This window comes from Bubalus bubalis, chromosome 4, assembly GCF_019923935.1.
Source record: "Bubalus bubalis isolate 160015118507 breed Murrah chromosome 4, NDDB_SH_1, whole genome shotgun sequence".
NCBI classification, from domain to species: Eukaryota; Metazoa; Chordata; class Mammalia; order Artiodactyla; family Bovidae; genus Bubalus; species Bubalus bubalis.
Genome location: NC_059160.1, coordinates 149,132,325 through 149,146,033, shown reverse-complemented (window position 1 = coordinate 149,146,033; position 13,709 = coordinate 149,132,325). Strand labels below are relative to the sequence as shown.

Sequence of the window (13,709 nt, the reverse complement as noted above, 5' to 3'; positions counted from 1 at the left end):
CTGTGCTCCACAGCAAGAGAAGGACCGCAGTGGCCTGCTCACTGCAACCAGAGAAAAACACTTGTGCAGCAATGAAGACCCAGTGCAGCCAAAAGATAAATCGATTGTTTTTTTTTTTTTTAAGTTCTTGCTGAAGTAACATACCACATCATTTAAAGCTTTATACAAATGTACTTTATTGTTTTAAACAGAAGAGGCAGAAAATATTTGCATATAACAAATCCTAGCTTATAAATGTTGTTTTTCAGTGGTGATATCTCTAATCAGCATTCAGGGATTTTTTTTTTTTAATTTGTTTCACTGTGTCTTGAGCACTGATATTAGAGAAAAGCACATTGGCGTAAAGTATAAACCAGCGTCTCAACACTGGAAGAACTTGGAGAGCAAACATGATTTTTCTTACTTCCTCTAAGTAGTCTTAGTAAAACAAAAGGTGATCTTTGGCATAGATTCATACTTTAAAGGCATTAATATTGCATTTATATCAGTTAAGCAACTATACAAAGATGCTGAGGGCCTTGAAAATCATCATCAGTTAAAAGGTAATAGAGGAAGCCTGAGTGTACAGTACCAACTTAAGACAAGTCTTACACATTCGATGTTAGGGTCTAACACACATTTGAGGTGGGGAGACATTCAGGCAAGGGTCTTACTCCTTTACTCATCCAGTTCTGGCTTTGGGAAGAAATACAGTTTCATGTGCTGGGGAATGCTTAGACAGCAGTGAAAAGTACAGGAAAGGAAAAGCTCCCTTCTCTCACTTTGCTAATAGGAAACTTACGGTGATAATTAAATATTATACCTATTACTCCCTTGAACAGCTGTACTTGGAAGGGAGGGGAGGTTGCAAGGGACTTGGTTGTTGTTGGCTGAGGGAGGTAGGAATTTCTGAGGACTGTTTCCCATTGACTCATCCCCCAGAGTGCCAGAATTCCAGTCTGCAAGTACCACCTCCCTTAGGTAGGAATCGTCCTTCAGACAGGATTGCCTTTCCATTAAACACTCCTGGGGGCAAGCACCAATTCTCAGGACTGAATTTCAAAAGGATAAAAAGGATCTTCCAAAGTTACAAAACAAACATTTATCTTTAAAATCTTGTCTAGGAAGGGTTTGAGGGAAGAATACAAAAGCCAGGACAGGAGACATGATTCGGTTAAAAATAAAATGCAGCATTTCAGCTCAGAAAGAACAGTAAGAGCTAAGAATGAATGAATAAGGCCTCAGCGTAGACCTCTGCAGGCAGTGACAAAGCGTGGAGTGGCCCCGCCAGGAGGGTGGGCAGAGCCACGCCCCGGCTACTCCGCCTCTCCAGTGGCAGAGAGCACCAGGGCACACAGTGTGTTCTGGGGATGCTGCCTTGGCAGGCCAAGGCAGGGTGTGGGACGGAAAGGTTCCCTAGCACAGACACTGCTCTGGGGTGAGGTAAAGACAGAACCACATGATACAGTGATTTCCTCCTGACAAAGTGAAATTTGGCTGTGTACTGTGGGAAACTAGAAGGATTGAACTAGGGAAAGGAAGGAAGTGAGTTCAAGCCCCACAAGCTGGGGCTCCCCAGAGGCCACCTTCCCCGGCCGCAGTGAAGCTCACATCTGAAAAAGACCCAGGAAGCACAGCCAGGAGAGGCAGGCAGGGTCAGCAGCAACATGGAAAGCCCAAAATGTTGGAGGCACAGTGATTTCCTTAACTGACTTGCCTGGTCCTGGGTCTTGGGAGCCTAGTGGAAAAAATGAGGGGGTGGAGGCGGAAAGGGAGCTGTCCTCTAGGGAACAAGGGCAGAGCAGGGTGTCAGGCTAGTGTTCACTCTTGGATTTTGAGCTTATGTGAAGTCCATGGGCTAGAAACCCAGTCTGCCTATTGGGATAGAGTGTGCATAAGTAAAGCCGTGTTTGAGAATACAGGCCTTATACAGAGACATGTTTCAGTGTCCATAACAAGAGTATAAATGTTTTCTAATTTGTATGTCAGGCCAGGATGGTGGCTTTCAACCCCCCAGCAATCTTGGGTGGCTCCTGGGACCACATCATTTTCGTTCTGTGCAGCAGGGGCTTGCTTCTGTGTTAGCCAGGTTCAACCAGGTGTCTACTGGTACCAGGGAGTCTTTCTAACCCAGCGCAGAGTAAACCCAGCATCTGTTCGAATTTTGATTGAAGCTGCTTCTGCTTCTCGAACAGTCTCCTTCACAGACTGCATGAGGTTCTGGGCATTGTGAACCAGCATCTCTGTGGCCTGCAAGGAAAGAGGAGCTCTCCATTACTCAGAGTCCCTGATGGAGCCCTGCCTCTGAAACAGGCTTAAGCCAGGAATGGAATGCAGTTTACCCTACCTGCACCTGGCGTCACTGGTGGTTTATAGCTGGATCACCAAAAAGAACCCCAAACTGGACCATCGCTGATTGTGGACTGCACTCTCAGATGGCATCTAGTGTACACTCCTTTGCCGATGTTTGAACAAGCCCCTGCCTTGGGCTCCCCCTCTGCTTAGAATGCTCTTCCCTCAGGTATCCCAATGGCTCACCTCTCACCTCCTTCAGATCTCTCTGCCCAGTTATCACCTTGCTGAGGCTTTTCCTGCTCACCTTATTTTAAGTCACAAACCACCTTCCCAACTCCCAGTGCGCCTCACCCTCCAGTTCTCTCTTCATTTTTCTCTACAGAACTCGTCATCGCTAGCTGATAAACTATATGTTTTATCTAGGTTGTTCATCTGATGTTTTATCTAATTTTATCTAAAATTTAAGTAACATGAGGGAAGCAATTTCGTCAGTTTGGTTCTCTACTGTATTTTAGTGTTATGTCAGTGCCTGTCACATGAGGCATTTCATAAATATTTAATTAATGAATGAAAAAGTAATCAAGTAAACCAACCACCTTATAAATCCATGAAAATCTAAGTAAGTCTTCTAAACATAAAAAATACAGGACTGAGATCACACTAGTAACTTATCAATCTACTAACCCAGTAGTTTTTTTAATTCTTGTATATTTTTGAGCTACAGATCCTTTGCGAGATTAATGAAGGCTGTGGATTCTCCCCAGGAAAAAAAGCTCAGATGCACAAAATTTGTGAATGTGATACCAGAGGGTTTATGGGCTCTGAGAGGCATAACTATGGACTAGAAGTCCCAATCAGTTAATCTTTTCACTTGGTCAACAAAGAGGCTGAGGCCCAGAAAGATTCAGAGACTTGCCAGCCAAACTCACACAGCAGTCAGGATGAGGCCTCCAATTTCTACCTTGCAGTCCTGTGTCTCTTCCGTTCTACCACACTGTCAGTTTTTTCTTTTTTTTACTAGAATAATGGAACATAGTAGACACTCCCAAGGTACATTTTTGTTGGTTAACTGATTAAATGATAAGGTTGGAAATTCTTGAGTCTTCCCCTTCCTTCCTTGTCTTTTCTATTTCCTTTCCTTGGGGCAGAAGAGATCACCTGACAGGAAATAGCCGCGTGCCCAAACCCTGCCTAGAATACACGGAAGTTACAGGTGAAGATCCAGTTTGCGTGGTTTAGGGGACGAGAGGGTTAAGGTGAGAGCTAGTGAACTAAAACATGGTAGTTAAGGCAGCACTGTTGACCCCAAGAGAAGTAGCCTCCTTGCCTCCTCTCAAGTGCTCCTACCCTGTCTCCTGGCCCAGACTTCTCCAAGGACAGGGACTGTGTCTTTTGTTAACTCCTCTACATAGCACGTTATACAGTGCCGCATACATATTCCAATGTATGATAAGCCTTGTCTGGGCAGTTCAACAAAAGATGTGCTATCTTCCATAAGAAGAAATTGGAAGTCTGGCTCACAGCACAGCCTATTGGAGGGAGTTTAGGAGAGGAAGAGGTGTTCAAATGATGGCTTTCTGAAAGACCTGAGCCACATTTCCAGGAGGCAGGGAAGAGAACAAACTGGGATTGCCAAAATACATACAAGAAACACTTTAAGCAAACATTCCCACCATCTTTATTTCAATATCTGTCAAAAAAAAACAAAAGAGAAGCACCTCCTTTGAGATGTCATTTCCGCCTCACCACAGGCCTAACCACCTCATGCCCCTGAAAAGATAGCGCTGTTCATCCTCCCTGAGGTACTTATCATCCAGAGGGCAAGGAAGCAGGAGTTCTCCAGCCGAAAAGGTCTCCAGTGGGCAGGACTGAACACAACCTAGAGGCCTCTAAAGAGCCAAGCCTATTCCAGGGAGAAAAAGAACTGAGTGGAGTCCTAACTGCTGCTGATTCACTCAACCTCCCTAACCCTCAATTTCTCATTTGTAAAATGACAGAAGTTGCACAAGAGCTTTTCACTTTCCTTTCCAAATTTCTGATGCATCTCTCCAACACAGATGCCCTTTTGAGAGAGCTGAAGACTCCATCCCATGTACTGAATACTCATTCCTCAAGGCTGAATTAAATCACCCTAAAGGGGCACAGAAGCTGCTGGTGAGAAATCAGAAGCAGCAGGTACGTACCTGCTCAGACTCCTCGTCACTTATGTTGGTCCGGCCCAGCATGGTGGCCTTCACCGTGGACAGGATTTTGAGCTGGGTGCTTATGGTTGGGATTCGCTCGCATACCTAAAAAAGAAAACTTAATTGAGTATGTTTCTAGGTTTTTCTTGCCTGCAAGCTCCTTGAGGGCAAGACTTATCCACCTCTTACTCTCAGTGGCTGGCATGCAGAAGGCATTCAATATATCAGCAGCAGAATTCCATTTGTTTTCCCCCTAGAATCAGTCTAGTCTCTTTGTCCAGAAATGGAAGCATTAAATTCTTTCATTTGATTCAGAAATAAACTTTTCCAACTCTGTCTTTCCCAAACTCACATGGCATATTTCCCCTTTCTGCTATTTCTTTCATGAGGTGCCTCCTCCTCCTTGCTCACCCGGATTTCTCTCTCCTGCTTTTCTCCCTACCCCTGCCACTACCCCCCCGCCACACACACACATACACACACTTTTCCTGAGTACCTGTAACAGGTTGGTTCTAATCCGCTTATCTGTGCACTGCTTGGCAACCTCCTTGGCCAACCGAGTCACCTCATCTGAGGCCTTGGCGATGTCCTTGGCACACTGAATCAGTGCCCGCTTGGTGCCGCTGCCCCCTCTGACCAGTCGAGACATCTCAGCCATCAACAGAGCCATGCGCTTGGCTGCTGCAATGATGTCATTGCCCTGGAGAGAAGCGAGACACAGAGTGAGCTCAGCCCATACTCTGGCCAAGTTAGGGAGCGAAGTAGAAGCAGAAAAGAGAGGAGGGAGCCTGCTGCTCTAGCAGCCCTCTGGGAGGTGAGAAGAGAATACACAGGCTATTCTTGAGTGATACGGACAGCAGAGGAGAAGTAAAGAGAAGAGTGAGCCAGGGCACTCACCCTAGCATTCAGTGAGAGTGAGAGAGAGAGAGAGAGAGAGACCACTGGATGGAAAAAAGGAGGACTTGGATATTAATCTGAAAGGGCAACATGTGAGCCCCAGGCATAGCACTAAACAAGCACTTCAGCATCTCCAGGTTAATCATGTCAATAAAATGGGAGTGGGCCCAAGGAATGGGTTAAACAGGCATTTTCCTTTCTGTGGGGGGAAAGCAGTACAGTTGGCCTGAAGGGAAAAATACAGATGAGCCTTTCCAGATGCTGAAATCATCCTCTTCATCCTTACCCTTCTTACAAAAGCAGCCAAGGATTGCCGCTGCTGAACTAGAATTTAAACCAAGTAACTATTATTAGCCTTGGTGAAAAAAATTTTTTCTGACCTAGACAGCTCCTTCCCTCTGTCTACTGCCTCTTGGTTGTACTGTCAGCCTAAAGGAACATGTTACTTTCATTCTTCATGTTTAAAAAGACCAAAAATCAATTCTTCAGTCCCCTCAGCTAAGTGGCTTCAATTAAAGAAACTTCTTTCAGCTAAGAGGATGATGGGGGAGGCTTTGGGAAAATAAAAATCATGTGTCAAGCTGTAACTGGAACCCCGGCAACTAATAGCAGCTTATCTTAGATTTGGCATTTTGGTTCATTATAACCCTCATGGGTCATAATGTACAAGTAATTTACTTTATGCCTTCAAAAGGTTCATCTTTTGGCTGATAGCAAGCAAAAATAATAAATGCAGTGTTCAAAACTACCTAAAAGGCCAGGCCCTATGCATTTTTCCCCTCATGCTTTCCAGTTTCTAGACAGTGCAGTGAGGCATACACAAACCATGCCACGGCAGGGTGCTCTGTGAGAGGCATCCACAGGCACCAGGAAGTGGCTGATCATTTACACAAGGGGGTGCGTAACCTCCCAGGCAGTCATCGAGGCCAGAGAAAACACAGTTACGGGAAGAACTCGTGAGAACAGGAGTATGTTAGACAAGGTTGGCTAGGCCCACCTCTTCCATTGCAGACCTGGGATCATTCCAGGATTTCATGACCTTGGTTAGAGGATAGTGTTGTGCCAGGGTTAATTATTTATCACCCATCACTCCTCAAAACCTTTCTTCTTGCAACATGCCACCTTCAAAGGGGAAAATGTAATGATCCCCATCCTCTACTCCCTAAGGCCAGAGCTCTGTTGGTTCCTGTCCTGCAGCCTTGAGCCCTCTCTCTTCCCCACTCCCACACCCTGGCCCACTGAAACCCCTGATCAAGCAGTCAGTGAAGCTCCCTTCCCTGTGGGTACCCCTTAAGGCCAGCATCTGCCACGCAGCCAAGTGCAGGACAGCAAGCAGTCCTCCCCAGAAACCCTGCCATGTAAAGCTGCTTCTCACCCTGATCAACTCTGCCGGAGCCATCAGTGAGAGGTCAGCGGAGAGGAGCTGGGGGTGGGGGGCAGGCAAAGCCCAATGATCAGGCCGGATGACCTCTTAATGGTCTACAGTGGTTCCTGACCTGAAAGTCATTGAGAGACGCATCCACAGCTTCCCAAGGGGTTTAAGGTTCCATTGTCGGCCACAAGGTCAGTAAGAAAAGGAATCCTTTCAAAAAGTGACCCTATCTCTCTCTAACCCCTAAACATGAATGCAATCCTATTAATCTGGCATTAGCAGACCTATGAAACTTGTGAAGCCAGTCCTAACAACAAGGTGCAAACAGACAGACGCCCGCCCGGCCCAGACTCACAGGACCCGCACAGATCATGAGTGATGCAATGTGTCAAGGCTGCACATGGCCGGATGCATAGGGAGCAGCCCCACTGGGGGGCGCTCATCAGTACCTTACTAGACCACTTGGTAGCTTCCCGATGCAATGACTGAGCCGCGGCCAGAATGGGCTGGTTGACCGGCTGATTGGATGGCATTAACAGCAGCTCAGGTTCGTAATCGTCTTCCATGTCAGGGGGGACAGGGAACCCAACAGCATCAGCCGCCTCTGCCTCAGCTACAACACTTATACCCACCTTAGCGGCTGGGTTACCCGGCTTGGTCGATGGCAGGAAGGATGAGAAACAGGGACAGTGTTAGTAAGAGCAGTAGGGCTTGGGAAACTGAGCTTCAGCTGATTTAGTAACCCAAGCTCGCCTAGGATGGGAAAGAAAATGGATTCCCTCCAGGAGTCCGATGAGCCAAGCTCTGCAGAAAGGGAATTCTCAGCCTCCAGCACCAATCTGCTCATAGCAAGGGAAAGAGGCTTGCTTACTCCAGTAGCAAAGGTTTCCAGAGACATATTTATACAAAGAAAGAAAGTGGCATTCCTTTTTAATACACTTACTACCAAAGAGTAATTCTTGGGTCAGAACATTTTTGAGAAGCCAAACAATCAATAGTAGCTTATTAACTTTAAAAGGAATTCACAGGGGAAAAGTAAATGTGGCCACACAAGCTGCTTTGAACAGAACAAAGTGAAAAACCTGCTGACTCATATGGACACTGTTCTACAGTTTCCTGGACACAGGCAGTATCTTGGGTCAGCTCTGCCAGACACAAAATTTTTTTTTCTTGCTGGGGTTAAGAGTCCCAGAATCTAAAATGATAAACTGGAATCAACAGATATCAAATCAGGAAAGAGGAAAGGAAAACACAACGCTGAGTGAAGAGGGCTTATCAAATACCCCACAGTCACCCAGCTAGAAGGAGCCTCGAGAGGCTCCTTCATCCTCATCCAGCATCCACCTTAGGGAAAACATACTTCAGAGCAGTTGTCCCTATCTGAAGTCCTCAGAGACAACGCTTCACAATCTCACTCTGCATCTATTACTGCCTCCGCAAGCTACTCTTTGGGTCCAACCTAAATCTCTCCAATTGCACTCAGCCCAAACTCAGTTTACACAGTCCACAGATAATTAACGCATGGCCTTGCCAACTGACCAAGGCTGAGTTCAGAGGAGCTCTAAGTTGATGCCCATGAGAGAATGGGACCTGTGTGTGTTGGGGAAGACAACTTAATACGAGGGATGGGATTCTGAAAGCCCAGGGAGGAAGCAGGGAGATCAGACGCTAAAAACAGGTTGAGGGGGAAAGAAAATGAAAGGAACTACCCCCAGTGAAGCCAAACCACTGATATAAAGAATGGCAAAAAAAAAAAAATAAAGAATGGCAAACACGGGTTCTTTATATCAAACATCTCAGGGTATGTAATCTCAGATTACAAACATCTCTAACCAAGAGAAAGTAAGAGCTTGTGTCAAATTTAATTTGAGGTTGCTACAACTCCTAAAAATCTTAATCCGTACAGGAAGCCTGCCTCCAAAAAAATGACTATTAACTTGGAGGACTCAGCGCCAACACGCAGTGTAGGTACCTTCTAAATCCTTTCACCTAAACTGTCTCAACCAGGACTCATCCCCATTCCTTAGAGGTAAGGCCAGCCCACTCCTTCTGGGTGGGGTTCAGAGTCCCAGAGTGTACAAAGACAGACTGATAGAAACAAACACACCCCACTCCCCACCTCCCTAAACACACATGGTTCAAGTAACTACTGACTTCACACAGCTTGAAGTCAGCAACCCCCAGAGGCAAACCACCAGACACAGTCAGATTTAAGGACTTCTGGTCACAAATGGCAGAGGAGGATAAACATCTAGGCCAGTGCTGTCCACCCCTCAAGGTTTATGTTTATCTTTACAATTCATGTATATTTTGTGTTCCTCTGAACAATGTATTTGGGTTTATTGTAATGAAATTTAAATTTTCTTTAGGAAATTCCCTGGCGGTCCAGTGGTTAAGACCCAGCGCTCTCACTGCTGGGGACTGGGTTCAATTCCTGGTCAGGGAACTAAGAGCTCACAGGCCATGAGGTATGACCAAATAAATAAATAAATTTTCTTTAAAATCTTTACGTAAAACCAACCTTCACTGTCACCCCCACTCAACTCCCCCACATGCACTGGGATTCTGCTAACGGTCCCAGGGGTATGCATGCCCCAGTTGGAGAGATATGACTGTAAGTAAGTCCACAGGTCAAGTCTAACACCAGCAAGGTCACCATTCCTTCTGTGAAGCTGGACTCACAGCTAACAGTTCAGAAAAATACAGAGTTAAAAAACCCAAGGGCACATTCCCAGCCTGAAAAAAACCCAAGATCAGATGCATGTGCGGGAGGTCCCTTGGGAACTACATTCAATACAAGAGCTTGAGATGACAGAGAGTGTAAAAAGAGGAAAATAGATGTTGGGAATAAAGATGTAGGGTCATAGTAGAAACACAACTGACTTAAAACTAACAAATAAATTTAACTCTTATCTAGAAAGGTTACCACTCACTTTTCATCATTTAGAGCCAAATAGGGGCTTCCCAAGTAACTCAGTGGTAAAGAATCCACCTGCTAATGCAGGAGACACAAGAGACACAGACTTGATCCCTGGGTGGAGAAGATCCCCTGGAAGAGAAAATAGCAACCCACTCCAGTATTCTCGCCTGGAAAATTGAAAGGGCAGAGGAGCCTGGCAAGCTACAGTCCACGGGACTGCAAAGAGTCAGACACAGCCGATACGCACGCAGGCAAAAGTTATTCATGGGGCATGACTGCTGTAGCATCCAATGTTCACCAACCACCTTAACACTTGCACTTCCAGATCTGCTGGAGTTAGCCTGCAGCTGTCTTGAATTGAAGGGTAAGATGATTCTGATAAAAGGACAAAGGACAAAGCTTTTAAGATACCAAATATCTGCTTCTATGAGAAAAGAGAAGGAAAATGAAAATATTTCATATAGCTATAGCAGAGCCCACAGAAGACTGTGCCATGTTTGGAGTGTGGATAATTACCAAGAGAGCATCTAAAAACATTCAGTGACCCCAAGAAAGAAGAGAAAGTTCTTAGAGACTAAATGTCCACCATCAGGGGAGCTGATACTCCAGAGGAAAGAGGAAAGGAACCTTCGTCTCAAACCACAGGTGTCCTAGCTCTCACTTGAGCTGCTAGAAGGAGAAACCATCAAGTACCAGAAACATCTCACTAAATCACAAGAAAGAAGAGGATCCTGCTCCTGGCAGCAACACAAACCAAAGCAGAGAGAGGGCGATTTTCCAAAAAGACTTCCTGGGCTGTGTGTCGGCTCTTCATCCTTTCTCAACAAGAAGAGCTTCACTACTTACCTTGCTGGACCACTTGCGCGCTTCATCGTGGAGCTGCCTGGCAGCCATCATCATTGGCTGGTTAATCACCTCCCCGGCTTTCTGCTCAGGGAATTCTTCATCCTTCTCCTCCGGTGGTGGGGGCCTGGGTGGAGGGACCTCACCCTCAGGCAGAGGTGGTTTGGGAGGAGCAAGCTCATCTGTCAGCTAAGAAAGAATTGCTAGGTTATAAGTAAAGTCCTAGGAACTACCCCACTAGAATCCTTTCCTTTCCTCTAAAAAGCATCCCCAGCATACACCCTGAGAAAACCATAATTGAAAAAGACACATGTTCCCCAATGTTCACTGCAGCACTATTTACAAATAGTTGGGACATAGAAGCAACTTAGGTGTCCATCGACAGATGAATGGATAAAGAAGCTGTGGTACATACACAATGGAATATTACTCAGCCATAAAAAAGAACACATTTGAGTCAGTTCTAACGAGGTGGATGAACCTAGAGCATTATCATACAGAGTGAAGTAAATCAGAAAGAGAAAAACAAATATCATATATTAACACATATATATGGAATCTAGGAAAACGGTAATGATGAACCTCTTTGCAAGGCAGCAGTGGAGATGCAGACACAGAGAACAGACTGTGGACACGGGGAGGTTGGGCTGTGTGGACACGGGATAAATGGAGAGAGTTGCATGGAAATACACACGCTACCATATGTAAAGTGGATAGCCCTGGAAATTTGCTGTATGACTCAGGGAACTGAAACTGGGGCTCTGTGACAACCTAGAGGGGTGGGATGGGGTGGGAGATAGGAAGGAAGTTCAAGATGGAGGGGATATATGTATACCTATGGGTTATTCATGTTGATGTATGGCAGAAACCAAAACAATATTGTAAAGCAATTATTCTTCAATTAAAAATAAACAAGTTTTTTTTTTTCTTAAATAAAAAAAAAGTATCCCCAGAAAAGTCACCCACATTCACAATCATCCACACTGAGCACGAGGGCCACCTGCTTCAGTCTCAACAGAAGCATATTTTCCTCCTTTTTTCTTCACAAAAAACTAGCAGCTACTGTCTTGGACATATCCCAGGGAGGCATGCATGGCAATACCGAGCCAAAGAGCCTCAAAGAAGATCTAAATTCTGGTCTTAACTTCGGACCAGAGTTAAGGGGCAGCTGCATAAGCATGGAACTTCTCCCCAGGGCCTTGGGTTCCTCATTTACCAATGAGGAGTGCCTAGACCAAATGACTTCTAAGTTCTTGATTCCAAATGTCAGGACTCTGTTGATCCCGTAAGAATCCATTCCCCAGAAGAGCCATCTCCTGGCTCTAACCACCCACCCACAGTCCATTAAATGGAAAGAATCAAATCATATCAAAAAAGAAGTGTTGGTGGCTAGGGAAGCACTGGTCATTAGCTATGGGCACAATCACTCAAATTTGTCCTCAACAAACTTAGAAACTTAAATATGGGAAAGCAAATTTGGGACATTAAATATGGGAAAGTAAATCAGGACATTAAATCAAATGATTGCCTTGATAAGCTATTCCTAAGGACAAGCTATTTCCAATATGGCTATTTTCTCACTCCTCACCAACCTACCCCACTAACTCATCACTCATCGCATTCACACTGACCATAGCCAGCTCCTCTGCTCCAGTCACTCCCCATCAAAGCAGACCAACACCACAGACTCTCCACTTACCCAGCACACCCAATGCATAAGCACAGGGTTAGGACTCCTCTAGATTCAAGAATGAAAGCTGAGTTGTGCCTTTGAGATTCAAGTAAAATAAAACAAAGCTACCTAGTGACAGAGGCTCCAGAGCAGACTACCTCTCTGCCACTACAGTCCCAATACCCTGCTGCTCAGTTCTCCCCATGTATCTGGATTTACTTACTCGGAGCTGTTCAAGGTCTGGTGGAGGAGGCGGGAAGTCAGGCTCCTGTGGTTGGAAGGCTTCTCTGACCTTGGCCACAGCTCCTAGGATCCGGTATCCTGAGTCCAGGAAGCTCTTTTGCAGTCCTAAACACAGACACCCTCACTTTCAGTTGGGTAGGTCAGTACCCTGGAGCACTGTCTGTCCAGCAGAAGAACTGGTTTCCAGTAACAAAAGCTGGGTGTGAAGCTGCCAGTAAGTGGCACAGGCAGTGACTGAAAGGGAAGGGAGGTAAGAGCGAGGCAGATGCCCTGAGTCCTGCAAAGAGTCAGAAGCAGCACAAACCAGCCCTTCCCTGCAGTGCTCAGGGGACCTTCTTGCCTGGACAGCTGACAAGCACTTGGGACACTCCTGGGCAGGAACACTTTGGGATCAGGTGGTGCTCATCACCTCTCATGATAAAGCAGTCAAGAGATAAACACGCCCCACTCAGAACAGGGGAGATGTCACTTTTAGATGGGGCAGACTTTCCCTGGAGTACTTCTCACCTTTCTCCCTACCTACTCCTTTGCTCCACTTGGCATTCAGCATATTAGCCCCTATACTGAGCTGCTGCTACTGTATCCAGTCACCTAGGATTAAAGAATTTACTCAAACTATTTCTGTTGTTTAGTCACTAAGTTGTGTCCAATTCTTTCGCAACCCAATGGACGGTAGCGCGCCAGGCTCCTCTGTCCATGGGATTTTACAAGCAAGAATACTGGGGCAGTTTGCCATTCCCTTCTCCAGAGGATCTTCCCAATCCAGGGATTGAACCCATGTCTCCTGTATTGGCAGGCAGATTCTTTACCACTGAGTGTCACCTGGGAAGCCACTCAAACTATTAGAAACTCCAATTAGGAAACTGAGCACGTCTTTAGAGATGGTGGGTTGGGAAAACGAGGTAGACTTTGCCTGGGCTAGGGATGAAGAGGGCAGCCCCTTCTTCCCACTCTCTCACACTGAGTGGGTCCTACTCAGAGAAGAGGCTAGAATCACTGGAGGTTCACAGAAGGAAGGAATTCAGATGTTTCCTACCAGAAAGGAGTGACACATCTTCAGCAGCAAAGAAAACATGACCAAAATTCAGCTAAAGAAAACCCAAATTCTTTGGTGTAGGATCAAGATAATCACCTAGGAGACCCACAGGTCAACTCAGGTCCTCCAAATTTGACAGAAATAAAGAATGTTGTCTAGAGAAAAAGCATTTTAAGAAAAGCAGAAGTTATGCAAGTGATATAAGTTAAGTGGTTGATAAATTGGTTATTATGCATCTTTTGAGAAATTTCCAAAATAATGATTCAACA

At 45.6% G+C, this 13,709-nt stretch overlaps 1 protein-coding gene across 4 annotated transcripts in view; it reads right to left on the bottom strand.

Annotated features, from left to right (window-relative positions):
* Nucleotides 1–151: 151 nt before the first annotated feature.
* VCL (vinculin) overlaps nt 152–13,709 on the bottom strand; it is a 108,830-nt gene continuing 95,272 nt past the window's right edge. For 2 of the 4 annotated variants that reach the window (XM_045165555.1, XM_045165556.1), the window contains exons 17-22: nt 12,385–12,509; nt 10,493–10,678; nt 7,176–7,379; nt 4,954–5,157; nt 4,458–4,562; nt 152–2,229 (exon numbers count right to left, since the gene is read on the bottom strand). In XM_045165555.1, the coding sequence (XP_045021490.1) occupies nt 2,083–2,229; nt 4,458–4,562; nt 4,954–5,157; nt 7,176–7,379; nt 10,493–10,678; nt 12,385–12,509 (971 nt within the window). In that variant the 3' untranslated portion in view covers nt 152–2,082. The remainder of the gene's footprint in view (nt 2,230–4,457; nt 4,563–4,953; nt 5,158–7,175; nt 7,380–10,492; nt 10,679–12,384; nt 12,510–13,709) is intronic. The other 2 variants (XM_045165557.1, XM_045165558.1) reach the window with 1 other exon arrangement.